We start from the raw sequence: 13,859 nt of genomic DNA, 5'->3' as shown, positions 1-13,859 counted from the left end.
TTGTCCTCTAGGTTTTACTGAGGGATATGGAAGGGAACTGGTGAAAAATGAATTCAGAGATAAAGTGTCCCATCTGGAGTGTACATGCCAATGTATCAGATTGTTGCAGCAGATCACTTCAATGTTTTGAGATAAGCGAGAAATGCACAATGGGTGGTTTGCTTTTGTCAATTCCTGTGGGTACTTAGATGACTCAATGGTTACTTCATTACATGGATGGAATCGTGCTTGGGAAAGAAAACTAGATGAGGTCCACATATATTTCCTTGTTAAACAGCAGGCAAAGGAAGGTTACTAAGGCAACTATAGGTATTTTAATCATGAAGGGCCAAATGGGGACAGTTTCATTTAACAGGCTGAGATTGGACTGTACAGATTGCCATAGTTGTTGCTATGACAAGTAGCCATAACAGATACTTGTTGCTATGCTGGAGATATGGGAAACCAACAAGAGACCAAAACCTTACAACTCTCCTTGCAGTGTAATTCCAGGCTAGAAGTAGTTGACAAGGAAGGGCTGACTGGTAAGGCTGAGGAAGGGAGTAATCTGAGCCAATAATCATTAGCTCTTGTTGGAACCCAGAAAACAGAAGCAACAGATCAGTTAGAGTTCTGTGTCATGGTTCAGAAATAGATGTCATTTGGCTTGCAGCAATATTTAGCCTTGGGGATTGCAGCCATAACCTCTAAACAGAAGATTTCCTTCTCCCCATGTAGGAGAATAATTCATATTTGTCCAGACTCAGGTACCCAGAAAGCCCATTAAGGGCCACTTGTTCTTAGCAGGCACACATGCAATCTAGAAGGTGGAATTATCATCATGGTGCCCATTTTCCAAATGAGAAAACTGAGCTGAAGGGACTTGATCTAGGTCACACACCTATGAATGTGAAAAACCAAGCACAAATCCAAGGCAACAGTCCTCAAATTGTGTGTTTTTACTCCACACCCACTGGGAGTGGTGGGTGCTAATCTGGCACCAATGCTTAGGCAGAAGAAAGGAATATTCAGGCATAAATTGAAGAAAGTATAGAAGACCACTAGAACATTCAACTCTGACCTAAATCAAATCCCATATAATTTTACAGTGGAGATGAAAACTAGATTCAAGGGATTAGGTCTGTTAGCCTGAAGAACTATGGATGGAGGTTTATAACATTGTACAGGAGGTGGTCACCAAAACCATCCCCAAGAAAAACAAATGTGAGAAGGCAAAGTGGTTGCCTGAGAAAGCCTTAAAAACAGCTGAGAAATAAGAGAAGATAATGCTAAAAGAGAAAGACAAAGATATACCCAGTGGAATGTAGACTTCCAGAGAAAAGCAAGGAGAGATAAGAAAGTCTTTGTAAGTGAACAGTGCAAGAATTAGAGGAAAATAATAGAATTGTAAAGAGTATAGATCTCTTCAGGAAAGTTGGAGATAACATAGGAACACTTTATGCAAAGATGGGCACAATAAAGGAAAGAAAAGTCAAAGACCTACCAGAAGCAGATGAGATTAAGAAGAGGTGGCAAGAATGCACAGAAGAACTGTACAAAAATGGTCATAAAGACCAGGATAGGGATGATGCTGGGGTCACTCATGTAAAGCCAGATATCCTGGAGCAAGAAGTCAAGTGGGCCTTAGGAAGCATCACTACAAACAAAGCTAGTGGAGGTGATGGAATTCCAGCTAAGCTGTTTAAAACATTTTAAAGAATGAGGCTGTAAAACTGCTGCATTCAATATGTCAGCAACTTGGAAAACTCAGCAGTGGCCACAGTGCAGGAAAAGGTCAGTTTTCAACCAATCCAAAAGAAAGGCAATTTCAAAGAATGTTCAGCCTATCATGCAATTGCGCTCATCTCACTTGCTAGCAAGGTAATGTTCAAAATTCTTCAAGCTAAGCTTCAACAGTACATGAACTGAGAACATTCAGATGTACAAACTGGTTTGAGGAACCAGAGATCAAATTGACATCATGCACTGGATCATAGAGAGAGCAAGGGATTTCCAGAAAAATATCTACATCTGCTTCACTGACTATGCTAAAGCCTTTCACTATGGGAAGCACAACAAACTGTGGAAAATCCTTAAGGAAATGGGAGTACCAGATCACCTTACCTGTCTCCTGAAAGTCTGTGTGTAGGTCAAAAAGTGACAGTTAGAATCAGACATGGAGAAACGGAAAGATTTAAAATTGGGAAAGGGGCATGACAAGGTATACATTGTCACTCTGGTTATTGAACTTATATGTAGGATACATCATTCAATATGTGGAACTGGATGAATCCCAAGATGCTATCAAGATTGCTGGGAAAAATATCAACATCCACAGATATGAAGATGATACCACCCTAAAAGAGAAAGCAAAGAGGAACTAAAGAGCCTCTTAATGAGGAGAGGAGATGCAAAACCTGGCTTAAACTCAACATTCAAAAAACTATTCACAAAAAAACCCCTCAACATTCATAGCATCCAGTCCCACAGTTCATGGCATATAGATGAGGAAAAGTGGAAACAGTGGCAGATTTTATTTTCTTGGGCTCCAAAATCACTATGGACCTTGACTGCAGCCGTAGAATTAAAAGACATTTGCTCCTTGGAAGGAAGAATGGCTATGAAAAACCTGGACAGTGTAATAAAAGCAGAGACTCACTTTGCTACAGAAGTCTGTAGTGTCGAAGATATGATTTTTCCAGTAATTATGTACAGATGTGCTATCTGGACCATAAGGAAGGGTGAATGCCAAACAATTGAGCTTTTGAACTGTGGTGCTTGAGAAGATTCTTGAGAGTCCCTTATACAACAAGGAGATCAAACCAGTCAATCTGAAAGGAAATCAACCTCTGACCCTTGCTGTCTCAGCTGAGGCATCTACTGAGGGCCTCCAGGTGAGAAGAACCGATGCATCCACTGCAAAAGTGCCTAAACATGGCAGCTCCAAGCAAAGAGTTTGTAGCTCCACCCCTGGAGGAAGCTCAGAAAGGCTGAAGGCTCTGTGTACCCTGGGTTCCCCCATCCATGCACTGCATTCTCCCCAGCAGCATTGGAGGCCAAGGAAGGGGCATTTTGGGCCATGGAGGAGGAGGATGGCTCAGGGATCCACTGGGGCCATCACTTACCAAGTAGTACTGGAAAGGACAGAGCAGGCATATGTGGTAGAGAGCTGGTGACTGGGGTGTGGGAACAAGAGGGAACCAGCTCTGCATGAAGTACCTCTCCCAAACTACCCTGGAGAAGCCCAGTGATAAGATCTTCTGAGATGTGACAAAGAGAGTCTATTTCATTACCCCTTAGAATTCCTCTGAGTGAGGAGGTGGTAGAGTTGGTGGGTCATCACGAACTCTTCCATGGCCTAGACCATCCCCCAGTCGCTATCCTTGGGGCTGCCTCTCCCCAGGTTCAGTCATGTAGTTCTGGAGGAAACTGACAATCATGTGTGCTGCTGGGTCAGGGCCAATGACCATGTAAAACCAGTCATAGGACCCCATGGCCCTGCCAGGATGGCTGATTTGGGGCTGGAGCTTCTTTCCTTACTAGGTGATGCCTTCGGGATATAAAGCCCAAGGCAGGTAGCTTGGAATCCCTCACTAGGTGTAGAAGCCTTAAGGAAGAAAGTTGTCAGGCTAAGACCATCAAAGAAGAGGGAAAGGAAAGACTGAGGGTGAAAAAGAGAGAACTGATGACTTCTAATTTCTTGGTTCCAGTCACTGAGATTTTTTATTTGCTCTGATTCTTGTGTCCTGGATTCCCAGAATCATTTCAATGAGTCTCCACTTTCCGTAAATCCAGTTGGAGTGGTCTCCTCTCAACTGTGATTCAGACTTTGTTTTAGATCCTTCCTGATCATTGTACACCTCCCAGACTCAAACATAGGCACCCATTTGTTTCACAGCACCATTAAGAGTGAAACCCTTTATTCTTTACTGAGAATATGATTTGCAGACCACCAAATACAGTTCATCACCATCCTGGGCAGGAGTGCCCTAAGCGTGAGTGAGTGTGTGTTAAAAGTGGCCTTACTGATTCCTGAACCACTGCAAGCATTTACGATGCCTTTGCCAGGCCAATCCTGTCATTTCCTTGATCATACACCGAGAAATACAGCCTCAGAAAGACGTCACCCAGGATCCAAGTCTCTGGAGATCTCACTGTGTTCTCTTTAAAGGCAGTGTAGCAGTGGCCTCTAGAATCCTGTGGGAGCCAGAGACACACACCAGTCAGCCTGAGGTCTTACCTGAGACTCCCGCCAATATCCAACCCAGCACAATTCTTGGTCTTATTTCCCTCTTTTGGTAAGTATCAAGGGATTTTCTCAGCAGCAGGGGATATGAAAGTTCATCCAAACCAAAAAGGGCCAAGATATGAGGTTGCCATGAGGAAGGGTGTCGGGGAGGGGAGGACTGGGAGTTGGGGATACAGAGGAATGATAAAAGACAAAGTCCTAATGTAGAGAGTAAGGAACTATATTCAATATCCAGTGATAAACCACTTGAAGGCAAATAAGAAAAAGAATGTATATTTTTTATGTGTATAACTGAGTCACATTGCTGTGCAGCAGAACTTAAGGCGACACTGAAGATCAGCCACACTTCAATACAATTTTTAGAAAGGAACAAGAGTGTCCCCTGGCTCTCCTCACTCCCTGTTTCTTTCCTTCTGACTCCTGCTCCTTGTTTTCTCTATAGAGAATGTCAGTTCTCCTCCTGCATCCCCACAATCCATATTTTATTAAAAAACTTTATTTTTTATTGGAGTATAACTGATTAACAATATTCTGAGTTTCAGATGGACAGTAAAGGGACTCAACCTCATGTATCCATATATCCTGGTCCCAAAGATACCCCTCCCATCCAGGCTGTCATATAACTGAACGGAGTTGCCTGTGCTACACAGTAACTCATTGTTGGTTATCCATCTTGAATATAACAGTGCCCACAACAAGATCTTGAAGACTTAACTCAGGAACTCTGGGAAGCCTCCTTCAGACAACACTTACCCTCTTTGACAACTCCAGGCTTGGTTGGGTAACTTACTCTGGTTCCCCATTACTACCGATCATTCCATAGCCCTCATCACCCCTAGTAAGTCCCCAGTGACCCAATGCAGAGCACCTTGGGATGTCTTTTGCATGGAATCCAGGGCAGTGTTGCCTAGAACCAAGCAACCCTCCATATGGTTCCATGAGTTTGTTGTTTTAGAATTCCTGAAATTCCCTCTGTTCCACAAAGCCTTCTTTGAGCCCATCAGCCTGCTACGTACTCCCACAGGGAGCTGACATGAAGCTTCCACCCTATGCCAGGGCTGATCAGTGACTGTGCACCCTTTATTCACCTTAGCATCCAACCTCCCCACAGAGGAGTCGGTATCCCAACTCACAGAGGGGACACCTGGCCAGAGCAAGAGGAAGAAGCAGCCGAGAACTAGGGTGACCATGTAATTTATCATCCAAACCAGGAAAACTTAGAGAAGGGAAAGAAGACTGTTAATCCCTACTGTGGGACATCACACTGGGACTGTCCCGGGCATTCTCACTGTCACATGGCCTATTCAGGGACTGCTAGAGCTGACTTTCCATATTCTTGCATCTGAGGGTTCAGATTGAACTGAAGCTCTTTGAGGACTGAGGACCTTAGTGTTTCCCTCTCCTTGTGACTCCCACCATGCCAGCATGGTGTGGCATCTCCACATTTATTTCAGGATGACCAATGTCCCAGAGTGCCCTTTACTTTCAAGAGGTTGGTCTTTTGGCAGGCTCTGGCCCAGGCACAGGGGCTCAGGGGCTCAGCAGCATCTGCAATGGTGTGACATAGCCTGAAGAAGGCACTCTCCTCCCAGAAGCAGCCCAGTGTTCCTGCAAGTTCCTATTTGAGAACCAACCCTCAGGGTTTTCCCCTCACCTTGAGGATGTAGGCTCGAGCTGGCACTGGGTAGTTGATGCCATTGATGGTGAAGATAATAGAAGGCAGGATATTGACCGCAAAACAAGAAACATAGTGCTGTTAAAGAGAGAGGGAGAGAGGTTGGCCCTGGAGATCCTTGTTGGTGTGGAGACTGGGAGTGACCCTGGAGTCACATTTCACCTCGGAAGCCCGTGGTGTGGCGCCGATGAGCTTCTGGATGTTTTTCACCAGTCTTGTTGGGCCAATGATCAGTGATGTCCCAGTGTCCAGAAGAGCCTCACAGCCACCAGAACAAGCAATAACCTTTCTTTTCATGGAGATGCTGAGAGACAGTGTGACAAAATGGGTATCAAGGTCACTCTGATTCTCCCCTGAGTGACCCCCTTCCCAACTGTCTCCTAAACATCCCTTTGTCTCTTGCCTTTTTTTACTTTGCTCTAGACACAGCATCTTTCTTGACATCCTTGAATGCAGTACCTGAATACATCAGGCTCTTTTGCACCTTGACACAACTGGTATTCCTTCCTAGAAGAGCCCCTTCTCTTTGACTAGCAAATTTCTTCTCATCTTCCAGATTCCAGCTTAACTGTATTGTTTTCAGGGAAGTCTTTCCCCCAGTGTTTATCAGTCTCCTGTCTTAGTCACTTTCTGTAGACCCTTCCTCATATCTAGCATGCACCAAAATGAAAATTCACTATGTATGTGAGTCATTTCTTGTACATCTGCCTTCTTAGATGTGAGAGTGAGTTTTATTCTCATTGCCTCACTAAAGTGCCTGGCACACAGTGGATGCACAATGCTTGTGTGTTGAATGAGTGGATGAAGACTGTGAAAATAATGAATGAGAAACATCAGAGAGTTGTATCTGGTGGGGAACAAATAATGGGTCAACTGCAGAGTGAAGATGGAGATTCATGGGGGCAGCAGATTCTCAGAGTGGTGGGAGAGAGGGGCTTTTCTGTGAGAGGGTGTCTCCCATCACTACTCCTACAACCAGCTCAGACCCTGAGACCCTGGCCAGGAAATACATGACTAGCCCATGGAAACTCCAAAGGACAGGTCAGCTTTTGTCTGAGGGTATCACACAGAATTCTATCAGTTATTGCCTCTTGTCCTCAGGTCACTCCTGGATCCCACCTTTCTGATTCTCTGTTATAGCCCCTGCCCCACTCTGTGCCCAAGGCTGTGGGCTGTCTTTTTATTAGTTGCTTTCACGTCTTAAGACTGCAGCCAACCTCTCTCCACTGTTGGGTAGCTTCTCCATAAGGAGGCCAGTTTTCCCTATTTTCTCAGGACTTTCCCTGTTTGTAAACTGACATTTATCTGTACTGAGAACTTGCTTGGTCCCAGGTAGCCCTGGACAGTTGGTCACCTTATAATGCTGTCCAGGCTGGTGAAGTCCTCCCTGATTCTGTTCACCACACTGCAGAGTCTTCTGACCATGCTCCCCGCCTCACAGGGCAGCGGGTGCAGCACTCTCCCAGCTGCACAGACCTCTCTGGACACTGTGAGGACCCTGGGTAGAGCCCCGGTCAGGAGGCCTGGGGTGGTTATGAACTCATGGGCTGTTTGTGTATCTATGTGCTTGTGTGTTTGTATGTCTCTATTTGTGCTTGTGTGTCGTTGATGAGCTATGCATGTTTATATGTGTCTCTGTGTATATGTGTCTGCTTGTGTGTTTCCATATGTCTGTGTGTCTGTCTGTGTCAGTGTGGATGGTGTATATGTTTGTGTGACTATGTGTCTGAGAATCCATTTGTGTGTGCCTGCCAGTGTCCATGTACAGTAGTGGGAGCATCCCTTGGGTTGACCCTCAGAGGGAGAGGCTTACCGGTCCATGTGTACACGCCAGTCACCTGCTTGTGTCAATGGTACCCAGTTGAGCTCTCCCTTGTAGTAGCGGTGGTCTACCCCACCAAACATCACCACACTGCCCTTCGTCCTGCATGTGTAGAGAGAAGAGAGGAGGGGATCTTTGGAGGATGGTAACAACAGCACTGTCTGAGAGCTGTGCTTGTCTACCCATCAAGGCCCTAATAAGGTTCCCATTTACAGATGCAGAAGTCGAGGCTAGGAGTAATTGAGAAACAGACTGAGGTCGGTTACTGGCTAATGAGTGGCATAGAGGAGGTTAGAAGCTGAGTCACCTGGCTGGGCTCCACCCACTATGTCTTCTGAAGATGCCCTGGACCTCCTGTGATCTGAGTGCTCAGACACCCTCAGAGGATAGGGTGCTGTAGCATTTTGACTTTCCCCTTGTCCAGCTTGTCATTATTCAGGAAAATCAAGGCCTGGGAATGCTAACTGTGTGGGTACAGGTCACCCAGAGTTGGCTCTGCTGGCCTGTGATCTCTACTGTCCAAACAGCCCCACAATCAGAAGGGAACCCACCTCTGTCCTCCCTGACATAAAATGACTAATACTTCTTGAACAAGGTGTCCCACACATTTGTTTTGTGTCCCACACTTTCATTTCTCACTGGCTCCTGCAAATTGTGTAGCTGGTCCTGGGTTACCAGTGAAATGCTAATGAGGAAGGAAAGATATCCACCATCCTTCTCCTTCCTTCCTTATCAAATTCATAAGCAAATCCTATTGCCTTTACCTCCAACTTGTTTCCTGTTGCCTTCCATTAGGCTTCCTTCTTACTCACCCCCCTAGACCACGTTAATGGTCTTGAGCCCAGGAGCACAGTTGTGCTCCCAAAAAAAAAAAAAACAAAAAAAAACAAAACCAAAAAACCCAAAAAACAAAAACATTATTTATAAAAGCCAGCGGTGAAGCCAGGTATGGCCCTGGGGCCATAGTTACCCTGGATTAGATTATCTCTCAGGACACTTCTTTCTCAAGTGTTCTATAATTTTCATGGGACTGAAAGCGCTTTACAGTTAATTTGGAGAAAAGGATTGTCCATCTCAGACTTACTTGCCCAAGTAGAAGGCAAAGACAGGCTCAGAAACGGCACCTTGTTTCTTCAGGTTGTCAAAGATGGGGATGCCTCCAGTGAGGGATATGTCAGGGTAACTCAAGCCCAAGATGCCATCAAAAGGTGCATCCTCAAACCCGTGTTCTGCCAAGCTTAAACCAAATGGCTGATCAGTACTTACAAGGTCCCCAATCTGTGGGAGAGAAGAGTGTTCCCACTTACAGATATGTGAATTGGGGCTAGGACTGGGCTGGGGTGCATTGCCATTAGATCCTCAGGGAAGAGTTGAGCTGGGCTGTGTCTTTGGTGGGCCTCAGATGGTTAGACCAAGCTGGGAGGGGAATTTGGGTTCCATTTGTGAGAGGCTATAAATTTTAAAACATCTGCCCATCTGAAAAACACCAACTGAGTGAGTCAATTGGCCTCGTGGCTTCTGTACAGGTGGGGCAACCGAGTCAGGCCAGGTCCCATCAGTTCCCCCTTGTGGACAAAATGAGTCGAGAGCAAGGTAGCCTTCTCTTTGGCATCACTGTGACCTAATGACAGGAATGGACTGCATTCTCTGTAAGGTACTGTGGATTCTGCATCTGTCCAAGAAGACAGAAGCCAAAAACACAATCTTGCTTGCAGGGATCTATGAAATTACTGCCTGCGGAATTCACTTTTGGGGATATGTGTGTCTTTGTGTGAGTGTGTATGAGAGAGAAAAAGAGAGACAGGGGAACTACTCAACTACTTTTGGGAGGCAGGCCATAAGTTTATTAGACTCTCGAGGGTCCTCTAGAATGAGAACTCATTTATCAGGCCCCTGACATCTCAGGCCTGCAGTTTCCCAGTCTGGATACCTGAGCACTTTACTATCCCCAGGGTCGCTAGATTAGTTTTATCCTATCCCAAAAACCCCACAGCACCTGCAGTCCTGAAAAGCAGGCCTAGCTCCACTGTTTACCACATGTGTGACCTCAGCAAGGCCCTTGCTGTCTGCACCTCAGTTTCCTCATATGTCTCATGAGCTAGTCAGAGTAACTGCTCTGTGGGGTTGTTGCAGGACTAAACCAGTTATTACCTGAAAATGCCTGGAACAGTGTCTCAGAGTATATAAGTGGGTGATGTTTTCCCGTCTTCTCTCTCCCAGCAAAATGAACCTTGAACTGCTCATGGGCAGAAGAGCTGCAAGTCCCCATCTCAAAGCACTCTGGGTTAGCTAATCTGTGCTCGTGTGTCAACATGGGCATTGCCTCCCCAGGTACAGGATCCTATGGGTAATATGGCCAATATCAATGGGAGTTAGGCTAGAAAGGGTCCTGCCTGATGGTCCTGCATCTGTTTTGTAAGCAGTGGTCACTCCATAGCCAGTCTTGCCTCAGCTTCTGTTTACACATTACCCGGACGGTGTCATAAGCAAGAAATCCCTTCATGCTCCCGGATCCATAGGTGATCCTGAAGGTCTTTTTGGTAGGACGGAAGGTGGAAGACTCAAGATGTCTGAACCTAACGTGTGTAGCTGCAGACACAAGAGATGAATGTCATCAGGGCCAAGGGTGGAAAACAGGGTGGCAGGGCAAGGGAAAGATGGTCCAGGAACCGGGTGTCTATACTCACAACAGGCTGGACTGGGGCAAAAGAGGGAGGACACCCACAACTCAGATGAGCCTGTGTCAAAGACAACTTGGAATTCCTGAGGGGGTGTTCCAATGGTGATTTTACCCACATAGAGCATCTACAGGGAAAGGGAGGGAGTGGGTTATTACAGAAGTGGCTACCCTCTATTCCCACACTGCCTCCCTCTGGGTGTCACATATCTCTTGAGATCACTTTTGAACCACTGTGCAGCTCACAGCCTTTGATCACAGAGGTGCTTGCATTTGATATTTCTTTTCTATGCTACCTGGTATGCAGGATATTGACTCTATGACCAGGGGTTGAAGTGGTACCTCCTGCATTGGAAGCCCAGAGTCATAACCCCTGGACCTCCAGGACCCCTGGACACCCAGGGAAGTCCTGGCACCTTCATTTGAAAAGCTCTGTAGTCTCTTCAAACCCAGCCTCAGCACCCCCTTCTCCAGGAGGTCCTTCTTGATCAACACTAGCCACTCCCTCTAAACTCAGACCACATCCAATCAACACCACACAGATGACCCTCTCATGACATGTATTTACTCTTTTCCTATCTCTCAGGCTGGTGTGGACATTCTTGAAGATAATATAAGCCCTTTTTCTAATCTAAAAACAGTAACCACAGTGTTCGATTCTTTTGGCCTTACACGGAAGATAGGTTCAGTAACTTTTTCCTGCTGTGGTTTTTGCATCTGTTGAAACTGAATTCCTCTGCCTGGGGATTCACATTGTTTTGCAGTTGGTTGGTTCTACCTTTTGATCAGAGATGGCTCACTCTTCATCTGTAACTGAGTGACTCAGTTCAGAAGGAAAAACCTCCCTCAAACTAATGACACATCTTTGACACAGAAATGGATCTTTACCTGTCACCTGATAATTGCTGGGCCCAGTCACCAAGACCAAGAGGTGAGGATGTGAATGTGGTCTCCTCTGGGTAGGGCCCCTGTTGCCTAGGATTTCCACCTCTGGCAGGAGCCCCAACCCCAATATCCCACATGGCATCTCCAGACGAGCCCCTGTGCTAGGCCAGAGCACCAGGAGGTGCTGTGGAACACCATCCCTAAAACACTCACATCCATGATGTTCCTCAGGGGGTGAATAGTTGCGTTTGAGCCAGGAGGAGAAATCTGGTACAGTCTGTAAGCATGTTCCTTCAGGAAATTGTTCAGCATATTTTTTTCACTGAGGATTTTTCTCATGGTCTTCACTCTCGTTAGAGGTATTCTTTCATTGAGCATTTGACAAAGAAAACAACAAAGAAGCTACAATTAGCTGTCAATGTTGAGGTATAACTGTCATTGTAATGGTCCTGTGTATTTTCCAATCATCTTTATGAGTCACCTTATTATCAGAATTTTATGCATATACCATGGCAAAGACATAGGTTTGATTACAGGTTCTGTCCTGCAATCTGGGATAAACCATATGACCATGTGGGGTCTCAGTCTTCCTGTCAGTGAAATGGTGGAATGTAACAATTCAAACCATCCAAATAGAATATCCTGGGTATAAGTGAAGTGATGGATATAAGGTCTCAGCAATGGCAGCCAGTAACATTACTAATGCCATCCTGCTGTATCCTTCTCATAGAAGTTCAGAGAATGGGGTAGAAGGGGGACTTTTATCCTATTTTACAAGGGAGCAATTTGAAATGCAAGAGGTTTCTGAGTTGGCTGTGGTCTCACTGCTTGTCAGATATAAAACAGTGTATATAAAACTGTGTATATTTTTCCAGTTTGAAAGAGAAGAGAGTTGAAAGAAGAATCCAGGAGATAGGGAACTTCAGGGAAATTCAGAGGCTTGAGAAGGAAGGATAAGTCAAATGAAAAATTAAAAGAAAACAACACAGAGAGAAATACACTCACAGAGACTTCCAAAGAGATGGAGAGATCAATGATGGTGATATAGAGATGCAGACATAGACATATGCCCACTGAAGTAGACAGGGAAAAAGAGGAAATATTACAAAAAATGTAGAAAAGTGCTATTCCACAGGACCACACTTACATCTGCATAGACTGTGCATTGAACAATTGAAAGGAGTTCCATTTTCAATAGGTTATGAGATGGCTGGACCCCAAGAGTTGTGCAACCATGCAAATGTACACTAAGACCCTTGGGATCCACAGTTCCTATAGCAAAGTACTTATCAGTAAGTAAGAGTTGAACTTTAAGACTGTCAGGGAAATATTCCATTCCCATCTAAACTTGAATCGGATGAAAAGAAAAATCCGAGAGAGGAAGATTATGCACCTTACAGTCCCCTTACTTACTTGACTATACACTCTGATAAGGCCACCAGCCCGAGAAGCACAAACCACTTCATGCTGTTTCCTGGCTCCAAGTACTCAGGGAAGTTCAGGTTCTTAGCATGTAGTGGTGACCGGGAGCCCATAGTTATATATGCTCTGACATGCCTTTGTTTTCCCCTTTAGGCCACTAATAGACCTGAACAAAATACAAAGCTCTTGATAAAATCTTTACCTTCTTCAGTGTCCTTGGTGAGTGGACTTTGAAGCTTCTCAGAATACAGATAACTGAAATGTAATCTCTTCCTTGAATCTTGGCTGGAAAATCTAACTGATCTGTATGGACATCTAAGAAGATGGAGAACTTTGCTTACTTAGAGAAACAACTGCTAAGAACATCATGAAAATGGTAACTAGGGGCTGTGCTCAACATTCTTGGTTTCGTGTCATCTTCCTAGCCACTTCATGAGATATGCATTGTTTTCTTCATTGGAGAGGAGATTGCTAGGAGGATAAGTTGTCACATGGTAAGGTGAAGACTTCAGGGGCAGCTCAGGGAGATACAACTGGCTTTAGGTAGTGGGTCTAATGGCAGAGATCAGGGGCATCATCTAGGATGCCAGTCTGCATCAAAGATTTAGGACAGAGCAGTAGTTCAATGGCATGGTTTCAGTATTGGAAGAAATGTCATATACATCCACAAGATATTTTATATCATCCAACAAATGTACAAGGAAGAAGTGTGTGCTGGGTTATGGGTTAAAGGCTTCAAAGTCAAAGTTGATCAAGACAAAAGTAATCTTTACTTTCCATGAGCTAGCAGTCTAGTTCTCACAAACTCATGGCCCCAGGAGGCAAGAGAAATGATAGTAGGACTAGATGGCTGTGCTGGACCCTGGGCAGCACAGGCCTGACCACTGGGAGCAGACTTTCCTCCACTTCAACCATGCTGGAAAGCAGGCCAGTTGGCCATGTTTTCAAGAGAATCAGAAGGTTGTATATTTATGTACAATCTACTGATTTTAATGTTAGCAAATACATTTTTCCCCCAAGAAAACTGTGGGAACACAATCCCCACAATGATGTGCTGGAACCAGCCTTCAGTCTCTGCAGGTTTTTATTTCTGGCCTAGAGATGGGAGTGCAGTGGGGACAGAGAGGAATTTAATTCAAGTTGGTTGATT

The 13,859-nt window shown here is 45.1% G+C and overlaps 1 protein-coding gene across 1 annotated transcript; it reads right to left on the bottom strand.

Annotated features, from left to right (window-relative positions):
- Nucleotides 1-4,029: 4,029 nt before the first annotated feature.
- On the bottom strand, nt 4,030-12,753 carry LOC133072827 (pregnancy-associated glycoprotein 1-like). The gene is made up of 10 exons (XM_061166366.1): nt 12,701-12,753; nt 11,501-11,651; nt 10,413-10,530; nt 10,196-10,314; nt 8,810-9,003; nt 7,717-7,827; nt 6,066-6,207; nt 5,883-5,981; nt 5,500-5,512; nt 4,030-4,166 (listed from the first exon to the last, which is right to left on the bottom strand). The coding sequence occupies exons 1-10, from the start codon at nt 12,751-12,753 to the stop codon at nt 4,030-4,032; spliced, it is 1,137 nt and encodes a 378-aa protein (XP_061022349.1).
- Between the last annotated feature and the right edge of the window lie 1,106 nt (nt 12,754-13,859).

This window comes from Dama dama, chromosome 2 (genome assembly GCF_033118175.1).
Source record: "Dama dama isolate Ldn47 chromosome 2, ASM3311817v1, whole genome shotgun sequence".
Lineage (NCBI taxonomy): Eukaryota > Metazoa > Chordata > Mammalia > Artiodactyla > Cervidae > Dama > Dama dama.
The sequence above is the reverse complement of the archived record's forward strand: the minus strand, read 5'-3'. Positions and strand labels throughout refer to the sequence as shown.

Coding starts and splice junctions, on each gene's coding strand:
- LOC133072827 (XM_061166366.1), bottom strand. CDS start 12,753: ATGAAGTGGTTTGTGCTTCTCGGGCTGGTGGCCTTATCAGAGTGTATA. Junction 9,004..10,195: donor TTGCTTATGACACCGTCCGG/GTAATGTGTAAA, acceptor TCTCTCCCACAG/ATTGGGGACCTTGTAAGTAC. Junction 7,828..8,809: donor TTTGCCTTCTACTTGGGCAA/GTAAGTCTGAGA, acceptor CTACACATGCAG/GACGAAGGGCAGTGTGGTGA.